The sequence below is a fragment of the Chroicocephalus ridibundus genome, chromosome 3 (assembly GCF_963924245.1).
Source record: "Chroicocephalus ridibundus chromosome 3, bChrRid1.1, whole genome shotgun sequence".
Classification (NCBI taxonomy): domain Eukaryota; kingdom Metazoa; phylum Chordata; class Aves; order Charadriiformes; family Laridae; genus Chroicocephalus; species Chroicocephalus ridibundus.
The window spans coordinates 99,054,056-99,079,284 of NC_086286.1; the positions used below are offsets into that span (position 1 = coordinate 99,054,056).

At 35.0% G+C, this 25,229-nt stretch overlaps 1 protein-coding gene across 1 annotated transcript in view; it reads left to right on the forward strand.

Annotated features, from left to right (window-relative positions):
• EYS (eyes shut homolog) overlaps positions 1 to 25,229 on the forward strand; it is an 884,174-nt gene that overhangs the window by 68,421 nt on the left and 790,524 nt on the right. Inside the window, exons 4-6 of the mRNA XM_063330257.1 lie at positions 5,639 to 5,832; positions 7,719 to 7,846; positions 13,418 to 13,532. Coding sequence (XP_063186327.1) covers positions 5,639 to 5,832; positions 7,719 to 7,846; positions 13,418 to 13,532 — 437 coding nt within the window. The remainder of the gene's footprint in view (positions 1 to 5,638; positions 5,833 to 7,718; positions 7,847 to 13,417; positions 13,533 to 25,229) is intronic.

A 25,229-nucleotide genomic window follows, 5' to 3' on the forward strand; every position in this document is an offset into this window, starting at 1 on the left:
TAATGGCATGATGTAAGAGGTAGGTTTCTGTAATTTCAGTTGTGAAACTGAACATACTAAAATATTAAAAGTATTTTTAACAATTGAATTATCATACTTGTCTTCATTACCAGGCTTTATTCTGTTTATTGCCTACTGTGTATCTTATTCCTTGATTGTAGCTCCTAGCAACCATTTGTTTCATTTAAACTGAAAATAAATCTCTCTTCGACTAAATAGTTCCTTTTTTATGCTCACCCTGAAATATTATTGCTTCATTCTAACTAAAGTACAAATAAGTGAATATATATGTGTGTAACGTATGTTGTTCCCTGAAATAGTATACTGTGCCTCATGCTTAACTGCTCTAGAAAATATTGATTCTTCATTAGAGGAATAACAAAAAAAATATTTAAATCATGTTAAAGTGAAATATGCTACTATGAACTTTCACATGTTTTACTCCTTGGAAAGAGAAACGGTTGTATAAATATGAATCCCTAAGAGACTCATATTAAAAATAAAATCTATTTTAATCAGTAACCCCAGATATTTATGTAAATGGCACTATGTGGTATCTTAATGCACTGACTAATGCTTATCAAAGATGTCAGGAATCTCTTTTGATTTTTAATGGATTATCATTATAACGTGGTAGTGAAACTAATGAAGACTAGCAGAGACACAGTTAAACCAAACAAGGAAGGGCTGGCTTTTTTTGTCATTTGTTTGGTTTTGGTGAAGGATTTTAGTCTCTTAATATGTAAAAGCAATATAAGATCTTGGAAATAAGGTTCAGTTCCTTAAACTAAAATTTGTTATGCTTTCATATTGGTCTATAGGATAATCTTCATTCGCTCGTTCCCTTTTTTTGATCTTCCACAATTTTTATTTTGTTGAAGTAAACCAAACAAGAATTCACTGTATTGAAAGACCATGGTGAACCAATCCTACTAATGATATCTTTAATTTCTTGAATTTTCTTCTTTACTTTCTTGAATTTTCTTCTTTAATCAGGATATTCAATCAAGCTGATAACTATTTTTTTTCATACTGAAGTCTCTTGAATCAGCTGTCTCCCACTAGGACATGGTTTCTGCATTTATTTTCCTGAGAATTTGAACAGTATCTCATAGCTTTGAGTAGCCAACCATTCATCAGTGAACATTAAAGGGATTTCAGTATTCTCAGCAAATATTTCTTTTTGGGTCTGACTGAGGGAAGAAGTAATTTTGTTGAAATTGTTGGCAATGGAAATACACAACATCTATGTCAAATACTATGCCTGTAGTATTTGCTATCATCATCAAAGTAAAATAGAAGGTTATGCATCGAATCTGTGCAGTTAAAATAATTTATCTTGAACTTATTTTAAATCTCAGGTCTCCAGAATTTGTACAGAAATTTTCAATATGCGCTTGCAAGTTGGACTGATGTGTCATTCCCAGCTGCATTGTTCATTGCTTGAATATTGTCCTCCCTCAGGGGTTCATGATTGACTTCAGATTATACAGATCTATTTTTATCCTGTTCCCTCTTTACCTTGCTTCCAACAACAGCATTCAAGAGTTCAGTAAATGTTAGTATGACTGTGAAGTTAAGTATTTATTTAAACATACCTAAACAAGAGGCACTGATGGTGACAAAACCATGTGATTTTTTAAATGGAAATTTGGAAAGAATTTCTAATTTTACACAACTGTTAGGAGGCTTTGTATAAATTTTGAGTCAAAGTAGATAAATAGATTTGCAAGTTTACAGGACCAGTTGTTCATCTGTTCTGACCAAAGGTTGTTATATCGCTTACCTATATATTAAGGCTTGTGTCTTGTATATGGTTAAAGTAGTATCTTTCAAAAAGCATTAATGTGAAGGCATCAGCAACTGTAGAATCCAGTTCTTTCATGGTAGTCTGGTACAGAGACCTCACTAGTAAAAATATATGAGGTGTTTCTCACTTGATTTCATTTTGCTTCTCTCTTCAGTCATTTGCTTTTGTTACACTTTTCTACACTGAATTAACGATCCTTTTAGTGCTTGATATTTTCCCCATCCAAGGGCTATAATCAAGTCACCTTTCAGTCGTCTTTGGAAAATAGATTGAGTGTGACATCAGGTTTGGGAATGCTAGAATAAAAAGCTCAAAACACCAATTGTCCAGAATTCCTTTTTTTAACTTGATTTGTCAGACTCATCAGGCATGTACATTCGGGGGAAAGAGCACTGCTCTTGCTTTTCACATAAAATGCTGAATACAAGAAATTATAAAGTAGAGGAATGTCAAAGACATAAGTAGTGTCAATGATTAAGGAAACATTCCTGCTCAAGACTGTATTCTTCCTAAAAGACATTAGGCAGTTCATAGAGTTTTTTTATTGAATTCACTCTAGGTAGACCTATGAAAGATGTGACTTGCATTTTAGACCATGAGTGCAGTTGCTGCCTTGGTATCTTCATTTAAATTTATCCCCATTGACCTGGTTAGGTAATTGGTTCCCAATTCACACTAAAACCATTGTTTTTTCCAAATTAACAAAAATAAAAATATATTTTTTTGCCCTTTGCAAGGAGATTCCAAGGAGAAAACACCTTTTTTGCCATCCTTGAACCATGCATTTTTTCCTTGATCCATCTCCCATGCTGTGATTAAAACTATTTCCTTCTGTCCTCTCAGGTTTTTCTCTATTCCTCTTCTAGCTAGTTTTAGTCTTCCCTAAAAGAAAATTACACTCTTTTTTTAACAGAACAATGCCCTTTTCTGAGTTTTGCTACAAGCGAGCATAGCATTACCAAAAAGGCACCTCTTTCGTCTGGTTTCCCCAACTGGTCTTCATTGTTCTGTGTTATTTTGTTTATTTAATTTTTCCCTGTTCTAGTAATCTCATTCAGTGCCATTTCGTAACAAAAGGCTAAGAATATCTTGGTAATGGTGTCAGAAAAAATGAGGAGGACTGAATGGATTCAGGGTAGAAACAATGGCAGGAACAACTCATTAATCCATTTGGCTTGTGGAACTACATTTTCTGGCTTTCCTTTGGATAGAGCAGCTGGAGTCACTGTTTTGCTGATTTGCCTTCTCCTGTTTAGTAATGTGGGTGGGTCAGGAGCACCTATTCTTGTCAAATATGCCCAATGAAAGGAAAAAAAAAATAAGATAAGCATTTATATGTAACCTCATCTATGAGTACTGCTGGGGTACAATACTGTATTGGAGTATAAGAGGACAGCTAAACACTAAATTGAATAATAAGAAACAATTGGCCAATGCACCTTATTTCATGTTGCAAATATTCTCTTATATATGCATTAATAGCGGTCAATGTCTGTGTTCTAAGGAATGGCCTTCTTGGCTTTTCCTATTAGCAAGTCCTAACATCTGCAAGTTGCAGTATACTTTTACTGTAATTTGGTTACTATGGTGATAAGGGATAGCAAAATATTCACAAAAGATTCTTTGAATGTCCTCTGATGATAAAGAGAAGTGAATAATATGTCCTAAAAGATAGACCCAATTCATTTTGCCTTATTGGAACAACTATTTGCAATGAACTGGGTGATAAAAATAAAATTGTGTTTTGACCCTTTTTCTGCTAATAGGATTGTCTTGTATCAGCTGTTTAGGTATATAATGGAGACAGAGTGTGATATTTGGATCTCCTGGAAATGTTCCACATACTTACAGTTGCTCTATATAGCTAGCTTGTGTTGGTAAGGAAATTATTAGAGGCTCGCATACTTATCTATTAATTGGTTTAGAACAGTTGAAACCTGGCAGTTTACAATTCTGAATTAGAAGTATTCTGTTTACCATTTCAAAAGTATACATCTTTTTGTAAAGTATAATTTATTGTTTTATGAATGTCTATTTTTACTTCAGCTGATTAAAGTGACTAGCAAAATGTGGAATCAATACATACTACTACTTCAGAATAGATTTATTACAAAGTTAATGTTATTGCTACAGCCAATTATTGAAAAATACTTCTGACGTAATCTGTAAGTATGTGTTAGGAAGGTGGTTTAAATCAGAGTACCAAAGTATGGGATATGTAAAAAGCATATTTGTTACATAATTTCCAGAAGTAAATGGAAGTCAATTCTTAGCTGGTATAATTCTGATATAACTTTGATGTTGCACAATTAAAGAGATAATTGTCCAAAATACTTAGGCAGTTCATAACTGTTGAGGTATGCAGGCAGATTGGTCAACCCTTGCCTGGGGTTACAATAACTGAACAGAACATGGGAAACTACTGGACATGAGAAGTTGCTGAGCTTAAGTAATAATCGAGTGAGTGGCTGACAAAAGTTACAGATAGCAACATGAGCAATGACTGGATTCCACAAATAGTCAGGGGAGAATTTTGTGAGACACAGAAAAGAGACACAGATAATTAAAGGGAGGGAACTGGGGACTTTTCAGGGATTATTTTCTTGCAAGGCCAACAGAGCCTGGGCAACCATATCAGTAATCAATAAAGCCAAGATTATATAGGTAACCATATCAGAAATACTGAATTTGTTTATGGAGGTAACAAAACTAGGGCCAATGGGGACAAGCATGTAGGTAAGGGATTTTTATCTGGGAGAAGAAAAGGGTGAAGAAGGGTAGTGATCAAGGTAGATGGGAGAAGTACGAACATGCGAAAAAGCAGAGAAAAGGTGATAGAGGGCTGGCTGAGTGTAAGCGGGCTGTGGCTCATTACGCTGGTCAGGCTGAGCCCTGCATCTGAGCACCGCAGTCTCTTTCCTTTGCTATTTCTGTGTTACCACCCTTCCTAGTGGGCAGGTTTAAACTGGACTAGCCAGCAAGTAGAACAATACCCAGATCTGGAATGACTCAAGGTCTGAACCTGCCAGTCAGCAATAGGTCCAGGATCTGGGTATGCATATCAGACAGACTTAAAACTTGTGCTAATATTTGAGGAACCCATTAACGTGGATTTGTTTGCGTGTTTAGAAAGTGAGGTCGTGTGTATGTTTACTGGTGAACTTCAGTACTGACTGAGTGGAGGAAAAAGCTTGAGCCATCATGGCTGTTCATGCTCACTTGAGTGATGTTTGTGTTTATGTGGTGCAGAGAAAGACGCTTCTCTCCGTGTTGATCCATGTTGGCACTGTGCCTGTATTGCGTCTGTGTGCGTGTCTGTGTGTGATTTTGTGTGCACCTATTGAGAGTACATTCAGCTTCACTACTGCCTGGATCTATAAGCAGGAAAGGGAACAACCTCCTTTAAGAATAATCACTGCAAAGGAGATGTTCAGTGACTCTTCGGTGTCTCCTTGGATTATGGTTCCAGTTCTCATCCTCCCTTTGCTACAGATGAGTTTACTTACTCCCACACATTTCTACCATGTTTATTCACCAAAACAAACAAAACATACAGGGATATTTTAAGTTCTTTTCTTTTTAAATGATGATAGTTTACAGATGTCCCAGGTAGTAAATGGAGATTCACAGTGTAGCAAATTTAAGAAAAACACAATAAATAAAAGCCCTTCAATCCCTCCTAAAATTAAAAAAATATAAAAAATATATAGATTTAATAAGAAGTAATAGGGAAACACAATATAGTGACAAGGTAATGTTTATGGGCAGCATGTAAAGACGCATCATTCACTCAAACACTCCCTAATTTTTAATGCTTGTTTGTTTTAGGTCCATTTTGTGAGGAACCTGGTGATCCTTGTGCATCTCAGCCATGCCTGAATGGGGGCATATGCCAATATAATCAGTCTGGATATGTTTGTGATTGTCCTGCTGGTTTTCTTGGTCACAACTGTGAAATTGATATCAATGAATGTTCTTCAAGGCCATGTCAAAACAGAGGTACATGTATCGATTTGCCAAATGTAAGTATAAACATCAGATATCCCTATTTGGACATAGACTCATAGAACCATAGAATCACAGAATCACAGAATCATAGAATCATAGAATAGTTTGGGTTGGAAGGGACCTTAAAAGGTCATCTAGTTCAATTCTGCTGCAATGAGCGGGGACATCTTAGAATCATAGAATGGTTCGGGTTAGAAGGGACCTTAAAGATCATCTAGTTCCAACTCCCCTGTCATCTTCAACTAGATCAGGTTGCTCAGAGCCCCATCCAACCTGAACTTGAATGTTGAACTTGAATGTTTCCAGGGATGGGCCATCTACCACCTTTCTGAACAACCTGTTCCAGTGTTTACCACCCTCATCATAAAACATTTCTTCCTAATATCTAGTCTAAATATTCCCTCTTTTAGTTTAAAATCACTACCCCATGTCCTATCACAACAGACCCTGCTAAAAATTTCCCATCTTTCCTCTAGGCCCCCTTTAAGTACCTAATGGCCACAATAAGGCATTCTTCGTGAGAAAACACAGCATTGTGTGAAAGTGTAGTGTTCCCAATATTTCTAATGTTAAAAAGCCCAAATTCCACATTTTCAGTTTTTAGTTCAGTTGCTTGGAGATTACTTAAGAAACTACTGATGTTGGTTCATTTTTCTGTTCTCTCTCTCTAATAAAATCAGCTATAAAACATGATAAATCACTTATCTTTATTACCTAGTGGTTGTTTCTTATTATTGCTTTTCCTGTGGTATATGTTATTATTTTTTTTTTCTTTTTATCAAATAGAATAAACTTATGCAGACCCACAAAGTCAAAGGTGCATGGTAATAGAGTCATATCTGGTAGTATTTCATACTGCATTGTTGACATTCTTTCATTAGCGTGACAATTGCAAATAGCAGTGATTATACAGAACAAAATAGTGAAAGAAGAGTTCAAAAGCATATACAAGTGACACATATACACTCAGAGAGAGAGAAAAAAAGAGACGTCTAAGCTGCCAAACAAATGGATAGATTTCTAAATTATTCAATCTGTCTAATTTTTTTGTCTAGTAGATAAACTAGCACATACCATTTTGTACAATCATTTCTACAGACAAACAGATGCAGTAATTTGTTTCACACATATAGAGATCTCTCAACAGATGTTAAAATAATGCCTTTAAGGCCAAAATCATGCCTTTAAGACCAATTCTGAAGAAACACCTAAACAATTCCAATATCACTGGGGCAATTAATCCCTATATATTTTTCCTTTACTTTCTGAGATCAAAAGGACTATAAAGAACTTTATACAGAAAAACAAGGGTGAGAGTGCCAGGTCTAATAAATATTTTGTTTTATAAAATAACTTACTGTTCTTGCTGTGTAAATTACAGGTTGCAGTAACTGACAGATGTCTTTCACCATCATAGAGAAGTATAGTCTCTATGCTTCATATTGAAGGGGAAAAAAAGGATAAAAAACATTTTCTTTCCTACTTTAGTTAGTGATACTGTTTGGTATCTGAGGTACCTTGTGCACTGTTACCGCTTGATAGATGCAAACATTACATTGGAACGAATTCAGAAATGAGGAAAAACCATAAATAAATTATAAAGCTCTTTCTTGATTCCGTTATGAAATCACAAAGGCAGCCAAATTTAGAGCTGGTGTATTTCCAGCTAGCAAACCCAACTCTCATACAATCTGTGCTGGAAGGCCTATTCCACTTGTCCTAAATTATGTTTGTAATCTATCTGGGGCTAGGACTACTTTTTGTTCTGTCTTTGTAAACTGTTTAATATGATGAGACCCTGTCCTAGTTAGGGTCTCTATAGTAATGGAAGTAAATACTAATTTCTCTATTGCCTTGGGTACAACAAATAATTATTTCTAATTTCCTTTTTTTTCTATAGGATGTGGCATGTATCTGCCTGCCAATATTCACTGGCAAGTTCTGTGAGAGAATAATGAATCCATGTGAATTATTGCCTTGCTTAAATAACGCAACTTGTGTAGCTCAGCAGCAGAACTATAACTGCCGGTAAGATTAGAAATTAATTTATTTCAGTACTTCATTGGATCACTTGATGATATCCCACTGATTGCAGAAAGAAAAGACATCATCAGTCACAGAGAACACAGAAAACTATATAATTTTCTTTTAACAATTTTTTAGTTATTTTTGGTGCCCTACTATGTTAGTCTTCTTGAAAACTCTTGAAAGTGCTACAAAAATATTTCACACGTTTAAGGAGTTATAAATTGTTTCATCATTAATTCTGTACAATAAAATATATAAATCCTGACACATTGATGACAAGTGAGAGAATTAAACTATAGGTACCACTCCCATTCAGGGTGTATGATGTTTATGCTATGTTTCTGAAAGGGTAAGACAACTTCGTTAGTTTCTAATTCACAGACATGCATTAGTAGGTCTTAGATTGATCCTTCAAGCAATTTATTAAAAAGTGCTTCATTCAGAAAGACCATGCTAAAAAGTATCTACTCGAAAATAACAGAAGTGACCCAGTAGGTATATAATTTCATTCAATTTTAAATAGCTTTTTAGATATGCTCTTACACCACTAAGGAGTACAATTTGTACCCTTCACATTTGCTTGGCTTTTATCTGTCTGCCTGAAGTTCTGCTAAGCATTACTGAAGTCCAGTAAACAACTTCCGAATTTTAGGATATTCATAAAAGCAGAAAATTGAAAGCTGTGGTACATAAAAGCCTGAAAACACATTATGAATGAACTTAGAAACTGCAAATACATAACAGAAGTATAGAACATAAAGCTACAGTCCATCAGAAGAGATTCAGTTGAGAAGTCTGGAAATTAAAATATAAGTAGAACTGTGTTTACAATTTTCCCAAAGAAGAAAAAAAGACATACAACTTTATTTATGCTTACACCTAAAAACACGTATACATACATATACAGAGGTACACACACAAACAAGATCTTCCCATATAGATATGTATAGCACAGAACAACAGTGTTATCATTTATTTTCCAATACTTTAAGCCAAGATACAAGCTACTAATTAATTATTTTTATATAGTCAGTCTTTTACACAGTATGTTGGTGTATGAATTAGCATGAAATGATGCCTGAACAACATGAACAATTAATTTCAAGATGTAGATTGCTTTTCTTTGAAAAAAAAAAGAAATATCCTAGCCCTGTGTGCAATGCAGATTGAATAATTTACCATTTCACAAAGCACTGGTAGAAATGGTCTCTACCGTGAACATCATTGTACCATGGAAATTGGTTAATAAAAATAGCTATGGAAAGGCATGGTGTTTTAACAGTCTTTCCACCGATATATTATGTGGGAATAAGAGTGGAAGTCATTATTTAGATCAATATAACAGAAAGTAAAAATAGCAATTAACAACCCACTTATATTGATTATCAAGAGAATCACATGTGGTAAAACTAAGTACTAGAGAGTTTAGTTTGGGGCTTACTACTAATATCAAGCATTAAGATCATATTAATATCAGTGGTGCTTAGATTTTACTTTTAATGTTTGTGTATTATTCATGCATTCAGTTGTGCTATCTGTAAAATACATATTTGACAAGACAGGCAGGACAAATTTGTGGAGAGCTAGTTTGAGAAATGGGATAGGTTATAAGTTTATTATTTTTAACACTAAGAACACTCTAAAAAAGGGAAATAACATCCCATAGAGAACATTATGGATATTGTAATGAAGAGTACACCCTTCAATTTTCTTCAGCATTGAGTACTTGGAGCTGCACGTGCTGTTTGAGTAAAAACTTTGGATAGTATTTAATTCTCATAGTTTTCCCTATCATCTAAGCTGCACACCAGACTTTCTTGGTGAAGGAAGAGAATTCCAGTGACTCATCTCTTCCAAAGAGAAATATCCAGGACAGGTGAGATGAAGCATCTTCTGGGGGTTCCAAATTTTCTCAGTATAGAGGTACAGAGAAAGCTTGGACTGCTGTCCTAAACCAGATACTAAAACTGCATACTTTTAACATCAGATAAATATGGCAGCATAGGAACTTAGTTTCAATACTCAGCCAGTTTTGCCATTCAGTCCCCGAAGGCTCCAGTTAGTGATTGCAATATTTGTTAGTGTTTAGTGTTGATAAATTTAAAATTATTTCCTCATTTTTTGTCAAAATAAAATCAGTTTTCACTTAATCCCAAAGATTTAATAAATGTAAATTTTGTGTATATTTGTAAATGTGTACTTGGAAGGCCACTTGGAAGGAGAAAGCATTTTGAGGAGTATAAATCCTGTACTTTTCACAAGGAGACCAGATTCAGTAATTCGATTGTGAGAGCTGCAGTGTTGCTGAAATCGGTGCATTGAAATGTAGAGGAGGTGCTGAATTTTAGAGGGCCAGCATTCAGCAGGTTTTACTGTTTTATTGGTTTTAGGATTCAAAATTGTCTTTGTAAATTTATGTCCTGTATTAGCTACTTGAATAACAGAGGATATCGGAAGGCCTCTGTGTAGGAACAGTGGTTTAACAGTTACAGTTTTCTTAAGTCATAGCCTTGGAAGCTTTCTGGCTGTGAGTCATGTTTTAATTCATTTTACCTAAAGGAAACATATCATTAACAATGTTGCTTTATTCAGGAGGTTTGCAGCTGCTCATTCAAAGTTTTAAGTGGAGGTTTTGTTTCACAATAATAATTGCCAAATGCTGTAAGTTATGACTATGTCTAGTTAGTCCACAAAAAAATGCATGTGTTTCATTTGGTTTAATACTACTATTCATCTGATCCACTTTTACAGCATTTTAACATTTTAAATAAATGTAATGGCATTTAGCTCACATGCAAATTTAGCTCACAAATTCAAATAAAAGCTGAATTAACCTTTTAATCCTTTTTTGTTTTGGTTTGGTTGCCCCTATATTTTCTCCGTCTCCTTATGCCCAAGCTACATTCTGCTTATATTCATCACCGTCTCAGCTTGTATCTACTTATACTTTCTTCTTTATGAAAGCAGTTCTTGTCCATTCTAAACATATAACCAAACAGACTCAATATCATTTTCTTCACTTCAGTTATGATGTATGACTATCTTGTATCCTAATTCCATCTTTTCAGTCTTGTTATCATATACAACTTTGTGCTAAGAATCTAATAGTAGCATTTTTTCTTAAATGTCAAAATTTAAGGTGAATTCAAATAGGCAGTGAACAAGGATATCCATCACAATAAATTGTGATTGTTTACTTTGTATCTTCTTCTATTATCCTTGTTCTTTAGGACAATAAAAAGTCACAAAAAATGTGAAATGGTGTTCTGAGAAAATTTGTTCTATTAGTGTCATCTTTGGAACTTTGCTATTAACTTTGTGTTTATCTACTCTTACTTTCTCTGACATTGGTATGTCTATTGCAAAGCAAAAACAAAAGCAGAAAAAAAAGAGTAAATATAAAAATTAGAAGAAGCAGTTTCTAAAATTAGCTTACTAAATTATCTATTTTATGAAACAATCATAGATTACCTAAATTGATTGAACCAAGAAAGCTAGGAGTTCTTTCACCTGATTTCAGATAATAGGTAAAAACAAATCAGGAAAACAAATGTTGTAACTGAGTTTCCGGGATTTGGTTTTAAGTGTTATTTAAATATGGAATTATAACAAAAGATACAATTATTTATTTTATTATTCTACATTCTAATATATGATGAATGGTGCTATAATATAAAGGACAACAAATATGCTATCTGTTGATGAGTAATTTTGTTTAGAGGAAAACATAAGTATGTAACTACCTGATATCTTTGAACATGCTGAAATAAAAGCATCTCAGTATTATGAAAAACTACTTTTAGCTACAATAAATGAACTTGAAATCTGTTGAGAATAGAATTTGCAAGAATTTTGATTCCAAGTACTTCAAAGATTAGCAGTATAATTATTAGATTTACATACAGCAATTGTGTCAAGAGGAAGGTGAGGATTATGTAGTCCATTGCTACTTGCACAGAGTGTCCTCCTGTGGTTGTGTCCATACTATCCTCAAAGAATGTAACTGTTTAGAGAAGATTTTCCCATATCCACCTACCTCTGTCCAAATGGTTCTACGCATGGACTGTGTGGATGCTCTCCAGAGGTTACTGGTGAAATCCAGCCTGTTTAACACTTCACCAAAGGCTAATAAGTGACTTTAGCTTCTGGACATGCTAGATGCCTCTGCGCCTCCCTCAGAGGCACAGCCATACACCCTGATTAGGTGCCTTTAACTGATTTAGAATATATGGTTAACCCAGATATTTTCTATTGAAAGTTGCTGTTGCCTGACCATTTGCTATTGAAAATATATCTTTTACTCTCATAGGCTACATAACTCTGAGAGGCCTCATGCATTTTGAAATGAGGGATGGCGTTATTTTTTAAAATGGGGAGACATAAGTAACACGACTGAATCTCATATCCATTAGAAGCAAGAGCACAGGAAAAACAGAAGCAATTCTGTATCATCTTCATGATTTACAGCTTCTGGTCTGAGTCATTAGACAAAGTATCCCTCAAGAAAAGCTAAAGAAACTTCCCATCTATTACTCTTGGTTTCCTTCACGAACACAAATTTTCAGCTAACTCTCCATTTCCGTTCTCTTCTATTTAAATCTTTTCTTTCCTGCTACCAGAAAAAGCCTTTAGACAGGAGACCATGCTGAGCATGTTTGTAAGAACATATCAAGTGAATTTCACAGGGATTATGTATCTATCAAAATACAAAAGAGACTTCTTGCAGTCTGGATTTTACTTTTTGCACATTTTAAGCAAGATATAAAATTCAAATATTTTTCTACGCTGTTCCATTATTGCTTTTGAATAAGACTTGTTTACTATCTATTTGAATCTCATCTTTTTTGTGTGTGTATAGGGGATTTTTTTTAAACACTGGAGGGCTAGATAAGAAAAGGATTTTCTCCTACTAATGACAAGTGCCGACACGAAGCAGAATAAATGTCTGCAGTTCCTTTTACCATAGAAGGGTTATCCATGGCCCTGTTGGCATCACATGGAACTAACAAACTGTTTCAAAACAGAATGCTAGTTTTGTTCTTTAGGGAAAATACCAAATTACAATTAAGCAAACACAAAAACAACTACGCATTGCCCTTATCACAGGTCCTTACATCATTCCTTACCTACTTAAGCATGTCATTGTTGCCTACTCTTTGTTAATCACCAGTAATGATTGATGCTAACTATTTTAAAATGTATTTATCATCATATTTTCCTCTCTGATGGTTTAATTGACTCATCCTTTCTAATAGATTTCCAAAACCTCATTTATAGCTTTTTATTAAATATTACCTCATTCGAGATTCTTTTTGTTTCTGGAAGATTATATAAAATATTGGTATGAAAATGCTTTAATCAACGGAAAAAAATATTTTATGGAGAAGACAAAATATCCAGAATCATTCAACTGATTTTTAATTTCTTGAAAACATGTACTGTTTATATTAAATAACATACGAGGTCTGTTTTGTTACCGCAAGAACATTATTTAATAGAATTATGGAATATAATTAAATACAATTAACTTTTAAAACGCAAGTCCTCTAAAATACACTGGTGTATTTGCAGCTGCATGCCAGGATTCACTGGAAAGAACTGTGAGGAAGTAATTGACTACTGCAGGCTGCTCAGCATCAACTGTCTGAATGAAGGATTGTGTCTTAATGTAATTGGAGGATTCACTGTAAGTAATTTAATACATGTTAAACTAATTCAGTGCTCCAAACTATAAAAGCTTCAGACAAGCAGAACTTGAAATGCATTCATTACTCTAAGAGACAAGAGGGACTTACATTTATGTGTTTGTTATTTATTTAAATCAATAACACATGGACGATTCACTTGGGTAATATGGATTTTTTTATTACTTTTCTACTGAAACCGTGTTTTGTACTATATCAAGTATGAGAACTGAAGAGCATTTTTATACTAAAAAGAATATATAACTAATTGTGGTCCAGTGCTATTATCCACAGAGATTATAATCACAGCTATGTTGCAGCCTTTAAAAATACATTGCTTGAATTGAGTACATCTGTTGCCATTGTTTATCCAGAATCAAATTAGTAATTTAAACATAAGCACATTTAAACTTAATACAAACTTAGAAGTTTGATGACAAAAATGCAGTTCAGTGAGGTTGTTTCCAACTGACAATTTGAAAAAATGTAGTTCTGCTTGTTTTAACTCTCGAAATAGCTCCTGAAAATGTTGAGCAAGATCCATCATGCATCAAGATTCTTCTGACTGTAACTTGTCAAAAGTGAGGAAATAATAGTTTCTCCAATGGTAGTAATTGGGAACAACTTAAATGTTACTCTAAACAACCACTCGCTCTGCAAATAACAGGAAACAATCACAGAATCACAGAATGGTTGAGCTTGGAAAAGACCTCTGAACGTCTTGTCTACCACACTGCACAAGCAGGGCCACCTAGAGTCATTTATCTAGTCCTAGTTCAATTACCTGTTTTGGGTGTTCAGACAAAATGTATTAGGATTACTGTCACTGTTTTCTTTAGGGAGTAGTAAGAGCACTCTACTCCCTAAGAGAAGGAAAACTGGAACCGAGGGCGACAGCAAGGCCAGCACAAACTCTGTCCTCACCAACAAGAGGCACAATCCCTCAATACCCACAAGAATGCAGCAGATCCACAGATTGAGCCAAAAGTCCAGTGATCACCACACAAGTACTTAGTGATGAAGCACGTTTGCAGTCAAGCTGGGTAGTCAACAGGTCAGAATCAGCAAGATACAAAGGTGAATACAAGCATACTGACAAAATAGCTCAGGAAAGGATCTAGTGCAAAGGCCTAAGCTTAAATGCAGCTGACGAGTAAATGAATGAAAGTGTGGACATCTCGGAGATGGGTTCTATTTTCACAGTAGAGTGGTGCAAGGTGACAGTGCCCGGCCACATCAGAGCTGATCTTGAACACAGGCAGTTAAACCTGTGAGGGAGGGGAAAAAGATCAGCAAGGAAGACTGCAGAGAAAGGTGATTATAGTTTGGTCAGCCCAATTAGAGCCCTGACAGTTTCTCTGAATATTCCTTATATGTAATTATTCATTCAGGCCAAATATCGTTGCCTTTCTCATAATCACAAAAGCTAAAGAGGTGCTGATATTTTCTCCCCAACGCTTTTCACCTGACTCCTTGTGTTTGCTCATGTTCCTTGAGTCTTACCTGATCTGAAAACTGCTATATACAGGTGACAAGGGATTGTTTGTCTTATTTAATTATGGGAACAAAGGGAAAAGAAACTTCCAGTCATTTGTTTAAAGTGGCCGGCTCATATTTTTACGCCTAGATCTGTGTGCACATTCTAAGATACCCTTGTGAACATTTAAAGTGTCACTAAGAATTAAACTCATACCACTTTTGACTGCATCACAGTCTCCCTATTGCTGCATCTTATCCTTTCCCTTAGTCTCTGATCTTAATTACCAGGAGCAGCTGCTTAGGTTCACCTGTTACTCATTCAAATACTTGCATTTCCACAGATATGTAATCAGCTCTATAACAGGTCTGTAACAAGAATTTTACTTAAGAGCTTGATAAAGTTAGTGAAGTAAATGTTTCACATGTAAACGATAATTTCAGAAATTAATTAATACTGTATTACTGAAAGAAATAAGTATGTTGTATCTGCTAAATTCTTAATTCTGATGAAAATTCTTTTAAACTTTCCTTTAAGAACACTTTTAATACTACCTATAAATATATATTAACTAGAGAAATAGTATATAAATGTACTTTAATGCAGAATATGAAGTAATTTGCAAAATATTGCATAGCAGAGATTTATGCTAATAGAGTACTAAAACTTCCATATGTAGAAAAACAGAATTCTAATTCTTGCTTTGTTGAGTATGCTATATATAATATACCCACAGAAGAATAAAATAGATGGCAAGGCATTCTCTCTGAGAATTTGCCTCTCCTAACCGTTGACAGTAGATGAAACAAACAGAAATACTGAACCCAGTTCTGCTGCACTGAAATAAAAGGGTTCATGAAAAGATATACTGATTTCAAAATGTTTGTGTCTCCCAGTTAACTTGTCTACATGATAGAAATATTAGATCCAAAATAGAAACATTGCTTTTAGTTCTTGTCAGCTACTTATGTTATGTCCACTTATATCAAGCAATAGCAAAATTTACAGTATAACAATTAGAATACAAAAGTGATATAATTAATCAGTGAGGACAACGTTGTGGTGGATTGACAGGTCCCACTGGACACCTGTCCCTACGGAGCCACTTTATCACTCCTCAGCAGCACAGGGAGGGGAGGAGAAAACAAGATGGAAAAAAACTCGTGGCTCAAGGTAAAGGCAATTTAATAAAGCAAAAGCAAAGGCCGCATGCGTAACCAAAGGAAAACCAAAGATTTATTCCCATCAGCAGGTGATGTCCAGCCACTTCCCAGGAAATAGGGCTTCCGTACACATAGTGGTTGCCCTGGAAGACAAATGACATAATAACGAATCCCCCCTGTTTTAGCTTCTATCGCTGAGCAGACATCATGTGGTATGGAATACCACTTTGGTCAGTTTGGGTCAGCTCTCCCAGATATGTCCTCTCCCAAGATCCTGCCCACCTCCAGCCTACTGTTAAGGGAGGAATGTTGCAGAGACAGCCTTGATGCTGTGGGAGAACTGCTCAGCAGTGGCCAAAACACTGATGTGTTAACAACACCCTTCTAGCTGCCAAAAAAAGCACAGCACTATGAGGGCTGCTATCGGGAAAGTTAACTCCATCACAGCCAGACCAAACAAAAATGCGTATGGCATATGCAGACATCAAAGTGAATAAAACACAAAATAGTTAACACCCAAAATTTTAGCAAAGCAAACAAAAATTGGATACCAAATTTTTGTGTAGTTAGTAAGCATGCTAACATTTACTGTTAGACACAAGCAAAATAGGTATATAACAGGAAAACTTTTTATAAATAATCCTCAAACTTATACACCAGTATAAGATATGATACTTTGTTAGGAGACACTGAATTAGGCTATAAGACGGAGCTAAATGACCTGTCACGGCAAAGGTTAATTTTTTTATGTTTAGACTTTGATTCCTACAGAAGTTAATGGTATGGTATGGTATAGCACCTGTTAGAAAACTAGTATGATGGGACTTTGGGACTGAAAAATAAGACTGAGCAGACGAAAGGAGGAAAACATGACAAATACTGAAGAGCCAGATACAAATTACTGGAATTTTCTGATGAAAATATACATTATACTGAACCACAGTTGAAAATCATGGCCCTTTTCCTTGACAGTCAGTCTGTGGTGGGGCATCTTTATTTGTAAGCTAAGCAGTTGTACATCAATTATAGGTTAAACTCTCTTTGAAGACACAGATAACTATGGATTCTGTCCAGCCAGTTTTTTGCTTCTCTTAGTTGTAACTTTCTTGATCAAAATTTATTTTTTCCCCATAGAAAATAAGTATTTTCAGTATTACCAGAAAATCAAACACTCACGAGTAATTTGAGAATTCCGGCTGAGAGAATTAATTTCTTTTACATAAGCAGATTTGGAAGTACTGAAACATTCAATGCATTTGTGTAAGTGGTACTAAGCAGTCGACCTCAAAACAAAACAAAACAAAACAAACAACCCCAAAACAAAATATTTTTAAAAAAATCAAGGTGTTGAATCTTGAAATCTAATAAAAAAAAAATTTTTGTTCTGAAATTCATCTCTCATTTAGTTTCAAAGAGTAGTAAATCCTTAGAATAGAAACAGTGTTGTGGGGGGTTTTTTTCAGTATTTCTGGAAGCTATTGGCACAAGTCATTGATCACTAATTAGTATTAAATTATAAGTAATTGTAATGATAATGGTTACTCTGCTTACATTTATTATATTTAGTAATTTATTACATGCTTCTAAAATTATCTCTGTCGATTAAGAAATCCCTCTGACTAATGTATGTCAACTTTCTGCAAGATAATAATGCTTAGTTACAGGAAGCATTTATGGATGATGCGGTTGTGTCAGATAAACATGGGAATTATTACTTCGTAGGAAATGGAACTTCTCCTTGCATTTCATATTCTCATATTTCATATTTTCATATCTCAATTCTCATTTCTCATATTTCAGAGTACAGCTGTAATAGTAACAAATAATTTCCTTTGTTCTTTCCTTTGTTGCCCATCATCCAAAGTCATGATGTATATATTGAGACAGGATTTCTCAATAGAAAAATAATATGTAGTTGAATAATTAATTCTAGTTAACATAGCTTAATGAAAATGGTTCACATCAGAAAAAGCAGATTTAATGAGATGACAAAATGGATAGTGATGGAGAAATATTTTCTGCTGCAATTCACTCATTAAGCAATTCAAAGGAAGTACAATTCAAAGGAAAAAAAAATTTGAATCTTGGTGGGTTTAGCGAATCAACTGTATTGAAACAGGAAACTTTTAGTTGCATGTTCTGCTTTTTGTATCGCACATACCACCCTGCCCCCATCCAGAAGAAACAGAAGATAACAGTTTGCGTAGCTAGATGTGTATGTTATGCCAGCTGCCAAGATGACTGTAAAAGAGCTTGACTGCTGTCTAAGATAAATTTTGGATTATTTTTTTTTTTAATTAGGAAAAGTATAAACTGATTAAAATATTTGGCTTATAGGCTTAAAGATCTGTGAAGTAGTTGTTATTCCAATTTTAAAATTTTACTTAGATTTATTTGTAAATCACATGAAACTAACTAAAAACTGAGTGAATTGTCAAAGAGGGAAATAATTATAAGTTGGGAATTATTGTCCCCTATGACTGTTTTTAATGGACCTCATGGCAATTTAGGTTTGGACTAGTGATTTGTAGTACTTTAACATGGTAGAAAATACAAAACTCTTTCTGCTGAAATGTGCAGATGACCACAGAAAAAGGTAGTGTAGTTAATAATAAGCCAATCTGATCAGGATTTCTTGGTAGGCTAAGCTAAGGAAAAAGTATATTCGAAGAGGCAAATGCAATGCTGTATGCACAGGAAAAAAATGTGAGCTACACAGAGTGACTGTTTCCTGATAGTCAGCGACAAAGACGACAGCTTTGAGCTCAAGGTACATATTAAATTTGACACCACGCTATTGATGAAGACAGAAGGACAATCCGTGTAGTCATAAATAGAGCACTTGTGTATAGAAGCATTTTTAAGTGGTCATACTTCAGTGACTGTCAGTGGAGGGTACATCACAGGTAGTTCTATCATATAAATTTTTTTAACAAGGATGAAAAACTGGAAAACTCTATTAGCAATGAGTTTTATGGAAAAACAACACTTTAAACCTATATTCTCAAACACATGTACAGATACACAAAGTTAAGCCAGTCCAGGGGCAATTACTTTTCTTCGGAAGAAAAACGGAGGAATTATTGTATTTAAAATTTTTAACTCCAGGTACCAGAAAATGTTGAAGCCCCATTAGCAAGGAAGTGCTAACAGTATTGTGCATAAACTGTGCAGCTGCTTCTTCTATGCACTACTGATTATACCAGGAGCATTTTCAAAAATTCTTAGCTAATAAAATATGGTGTAGAGCAGTGTATTAGCAGTTTTCCTTTAGATCAAAAGGCCAGGTCATATCTGTGCTGTCCTAGTGAGTAACTTCACCAGACATTAAGTTTCATGAGGACCTACTACTGTGGGATCCAAAACCCCAGATTCCCCCAGAAGGCTGGAAAACTTACTGTGGACTGCTTCTAGTAGTCAATGCAGCAAACTCATTCCACTGATGTTAAATGGTTGGGAAAAGGCTGTATTTCCCAGAGTTGCCATAAATAGTCAAAACATTTAAAAATCCCATTCTATTTGGATGCTTACTTTGTTAGCTAAAATTAGCTAGTTTCTAAAATACAGAAAGACAATATTGCAGTTTAAAATCGGGATATAATTTGAACATATCATTTTAACATGTGGCAAATAGAGTGTTTGAACATTACAGCTCTTCCTCTTTCAGAACTACTGCTATGTAAAATTCCATTGTTTAGTATTGATTTGTCAATTATTGCAAGAACACTGCTATTGAATTTCTCCCCTTTTGCAGCTGCAATTTTGGAATAACTTTTAAAAATCTGTACAATCACTGTTGAACTTCTGAAGAAAATATAATATAGCTTATTTTTCTTTGGTATCCATCACCTAGGAAAATTTTTAATTAATGCTATCCTGATTTGACAACTTTATCCTAAACACCTCTGCCTACTCAGTATTAGAAGACAGGGTCCACTGTTTTAAGGAAAAAATCAAATTATAACAGGTTTAACATAAACCATACTTTTACAGTTACTAATGTATGAACCAATTGCAGATTCCAGCAGAAGTTTATTCAATAAAACTATTCAGCTGCATTGTTTTGACAATATGATAATCTGCTTCTTAAAAACAATTTTTAAAATATCTGCCCAGAGAGACACATTTCAATAGACATTTCTGTTCTCATGGCAACTTTTATTTTTCTTAAATGGATTTTATAAATGAAAATTCAGTGTTCTTAATTTGCAGTTGACAGTATTTCCTCAGTGCTTTTAATCTGAGCGTCTAAAGGAATTTATGGCTATAGATATCTGTTATCCTTATCTTTTTGTGAAGATGGGGAAAGATGAATAGTTCCCAAAGGACAGCTGACAGGGAAGAAAGAGCTGTTGTTTCTTTCATGCTGATCATACTGCTGCCACATACTAACCACCTGGGAGAATGTAGTGGTTTGGGTAGAGTTATCCCAGTGAATTAGACTTGCTCCAGCAACGCCTCTTGCACAAGGAGACTGGGCAGTAAAAACAGGTAAAGAGGGAATGCAAACAAGGAATCACCTGGGGACTTTAAAGCTTGCCTCTAGGTCCCAAGGGGGAATCAGGTACCTAACTATCTATTTATCCACAGCAAGTGCCTTAGATCAAGGCAAAAGAATTATCCCTGCTTAAGATCCCATTTTTTTCCTGAATTATTAGTATTAAAGTTTAAAAAAAAATGTAAGATCAAACTGATACTGAAAAAAAAATAAGCAATTTAGTGTAAATTTTGAGGACAACAGTACTGTCAGTTACCAAATTTTTGAAGATGAGCAGTTTCTAAAACACAATATTGGGAAAATCAAGAGTATGAAGAGCCAGGTTTCTGGCATACAAGCTTTCTTCACTCTCTAGGCAGAAACAAAAGATTAAGTTCTTTGGTTTCAACCACTGAATTGCATAGAATTTACAAAATATATAGGCCAGTTATGCCAACCCACAGAACTGCACTGGAGCAAAAGAAGATGGAGCCCTACAGCAGTTGCAAGCAGGAGATTTGGAAAAGCTGCACACTCTCTCTTATTTCTGCTCTGCCATACACTTCTTACGGAAGGGCATACAGATTAAAAATGCATTCAACCTTTTGCAGGGTGTAAAAATGCTGGTTTACAGCATTATTTTTTTTCCCTAACAGTTCCATGCCATGTTACGAGCAGCTGTCTTTCAACTTATACTGTTTGCATAGTGTATCCAAGTCCATTTTGTCAATATGCCTTTCTCCCATTATCCTGACAAACCACTGATTCGTGCAAAGCTATGTGCTTACAGCTGACAAAGGAATTGGGTTATATAGGTGCAAAACCTGAAACTGAAAGACGAAGTGAAAGCAATGCCATTGTAAGGTCCATTACCATTTACATGCACTACACTTGAGACAAGGACTAAGCAAATCATACATATTGCTTGAATAGCAGGGCTGTTTTGGCAAGCAAATAAACGCTAGAGCAGCATTAAGGAAAGAGACAATAATCTGTGTCATCATTATGAGTTCTACAATTACACCTACTGTTAGTCATTCAAAGCAAATATTTAAATTTTCTTTGAGAAACTGTACTGACACTGAAATGTGAAATTTTATGTTGGAATCATTGTCAATGGACGTCCTGCTGCCTTCCAAAAGAGCAGCAGGAATTGCTGCTTATTTCTGGCTAGTGTTCATACAGCGCTGTGGAAGTAGATTGGGCTGTTAAGGGGGAGTGAAGCTAAGCAAAAAGAATTAATGTTTTTAACTTCTGTAAGTAATTTGCAGAATATGTGTTCTGTAAACATCAGGTGTTTGCCTATGCCTGGGGAATACTGATTCATAAAACCTTGTACGTATAAACCAAAACCAAATCAGAGAACACCTAATTACATACCAACATGCATACCTTCAGACAATTGCTCCCCAGACACTCAATTTTTTCTTTGTTATATGGACATGCATTTAATAGTGTATATCAAATAGTATGATCCACTGCAACAGGGTAGAAAAATTAATATAATAGAAAAGGTTGGTATCTAAAATCTTGCTCTGCAGATGGTTCTGTGGCTGTTCAAGTTATATTCTTTTGATCCTTTTCCTCACAACCGTATATCAAAGCCAGCACTGTTATATTTGGAGTTTTATGGTGATACTGAGATATTTCAATAACAAAGTGTGGACTGAGATAGTATATGGTTGATAAAGTAAAATTGTGAGTACAAATGAATAGTCGGTCTCTGGTAAAACAGAAGAGGCTTACATAGTAGTATAAAGAACTGTCCTCACCATAGCCAATATGTTCCTTTTGTGGGGGGACGGGTAGATGAGGGAGAGAAGAGAGAGGAGAAAGGAGGGAACCTCTCCTTCTCCTGTGATTTTTCCCCATGTCAGAAAGCCGGTACATGGTACACATTCAACAGAACTTGTGCAGAAATTACACTCAGGCAGACAAAGCTCCAAGTTTCATCCCTAACCAGATGAGGTTTGCCCTTGTGGGTGCACAACCAGACCCGCCAGCCAGCTGTCAGGCTGGGAATCAATCTGCTTCTTTTCAGAAGAGTGGCAAGCAGTGCCAAGCCCTGCAGGCCTGCGGTACACCCTACAGCAGCCTCAACAGCCTCTGTGCAAACTCCGCTGCTGCTGCTCCCCTTTGCCGCTTTGTAAGTTCTTCCCTGAGGAGCACTTGCAGTCCTAATGCTCTTTGATAATACTTTATCCCCAGAAGTCTGACTAAATTTATAACCCAGAAGTAAAGCATCTGTATGCAGAATTAGCAATAATCTCCAGAATTGAGCTACATCCATCACACTGCTTAGATCTCGTAGCCCTAAGAAGGCCTCAGACTTATTCTTAGAAAAGCCATTTGCATTTATTGCATGAGAGGAGAAATAAGCTCTAGATAACATATCCAAAATGAAGAGGAAGTACAGCTGAGAGAAAACATTACCTTGTTTAACAAATGCAGTTCTTTAAAAAAACCCCAACACACTAGGGCTCTTTGAAAGCCCTCTGCACTGTATCAATCAACATTTGTTTTATGAGTATAAAAAAGCCATAAGGAAACAAACATTTAATATGTCTGGCATACTATATATTAAAGCAGTTGGTTGGAGTGATAAAATTGTTATGAATATTTATAAGAGCTCTACTAGCAATGCTAGAAGCAATGAAAATTGGCACTGCAAAATCTACTGCTCTCAGATGCAACTTTTATACTTATGTACAACATATAAAATAGATTATTGTCATTTTCCTTTTAAAAAAAATCTAGTCTTTCCTACTGTTTTCTCCCCATGGACTATGTGAGCAATAGTTTCATCTCTGTGAAGCCACTTTGCCACTGTCATTAATTCTATTGATGTCTCTCCCGTATTTGTCCTTCCAGCGGACTGTTCAAACAGCAGTAGCTCAAAGTCAGATACTTCCATTAGGGGCTAGTTTTGCACAAGTTAATTAGTCCATTTTCTTCCACACAATAGCAGTAATTCTACAGAAGAGTTCACATAAATTTTAAAATGTCCTATACGGTTTTGCACTTCTTCAGTATTTAATTTGAACTTTATCAGAACAACCTTTTCCTGCTTTTCTTATGCTATTGAAATAAACAGCATCAAAGCACCCTAGGTACATTTCATATGTGCTGTTAAGTATCTCTGAGCAGCACAGAAGCTAATGAACAGTAGAATTCTTCATGTAATAAACTAAGCATCATCTTGCTTTCCAAAAGTTAATTTAAATGAAAAATATTTAGCTGAAGCTCTGATCATGTAATACCTTTACACTGTTTTATACAATGTGTCTTAATTGACCTACTAGAAGGGCATATAACATTAATACAGAGTAAAATACATAAGAAATAACCAATAGGAATGTTTTGATTAATTTCTAAATGAAACTTCTATGATAAAATGAAATAGTAATTTTAACCCATTGTCAGTAAAGTAAACAAAAGGACAAGACAGCAAAAATAATGAAAAATAAAATACACAAAATTGGTAAATATTACAATGAAAGATGTGCTACGTTGTTTTTTATTGATAAAATGTAATGCCATTTCTATGAATCGTGTGCAGAGGAAAAAAAATTAGATAATTCTGAGATGGTAAAAGAGGCAATAATATAAGTTTTAGACAACAGGAATGGAAAGACAAAAATACCTTACGAATTTCAAGGAGAAAGGAAAAATAATCTTAAGCAATCAGTGTTCATATAAGAACAGTAGCAGTATTTCTTATTACTTTTGTACTATGAAATAGTTTCTATATCAAAGACCATACAACCCACAGTCCAGATGCTTCAATTTTATATGGAAAGAGATGAAATATATACAGGAAGATGAAAACCTGTACCTGGGTGGAACGTCCTGTTTGTTAAAAAGGGACCATATGCAAACATAAGAGTCTGTAATGCACTTCCATGTTGTAGAAACACAGAAAGGACAACGCTAACAAGAAACTATATAATTTTTTTGGTTTTCAGTAAAGAATTATAATTTTTACTGCATATAGTGGAGCCAGAATTCGTGTACGTAAAAGTTTAACATGTTGGATACTAAGTAGCTGCAATGTTAATAACCACAGCCTTTAAAAAAATAATTTTAAAAGCAATCTTTCAATGACCTAAGGTGCTAGTTATTCAGCCATATACAACTATATAAAATAATATGTTATTGCCTAACATAGCAGCTAGGCAATTCAAGCATTAAAGAGAACAGAAAAGATTAATTTCATCTGGTATGAAGTTTTGCAGCCAGAGGCATATTTTATTGTCTTTAGATAAGATTTTTAGCCTGTTCGCATCAATATGTATCAATGGACACAAATTGATACAAGAGATGTTCCTGCTTGATATAAGGAAAAATGTTTTCACTGTGCAGTCAGTCAAGAACTGGAAGAGCTTTCCAGAAGTGTTGTGCAGACTCCGAACTTGGATTTTCAAGGCTCAGCTGAATAAAGTTCTGAATAAAGTTCTGAATAAAGTTCTGAGCAGCCTGGTCTGATCTCATAGCTGACCATGCTTTGAGCAGGAGATGTTATTAGCGACCTCCTGATGTCACTTCCCCCCTGAATTATGTGGTGAGTAGAACTAGGGAAGTG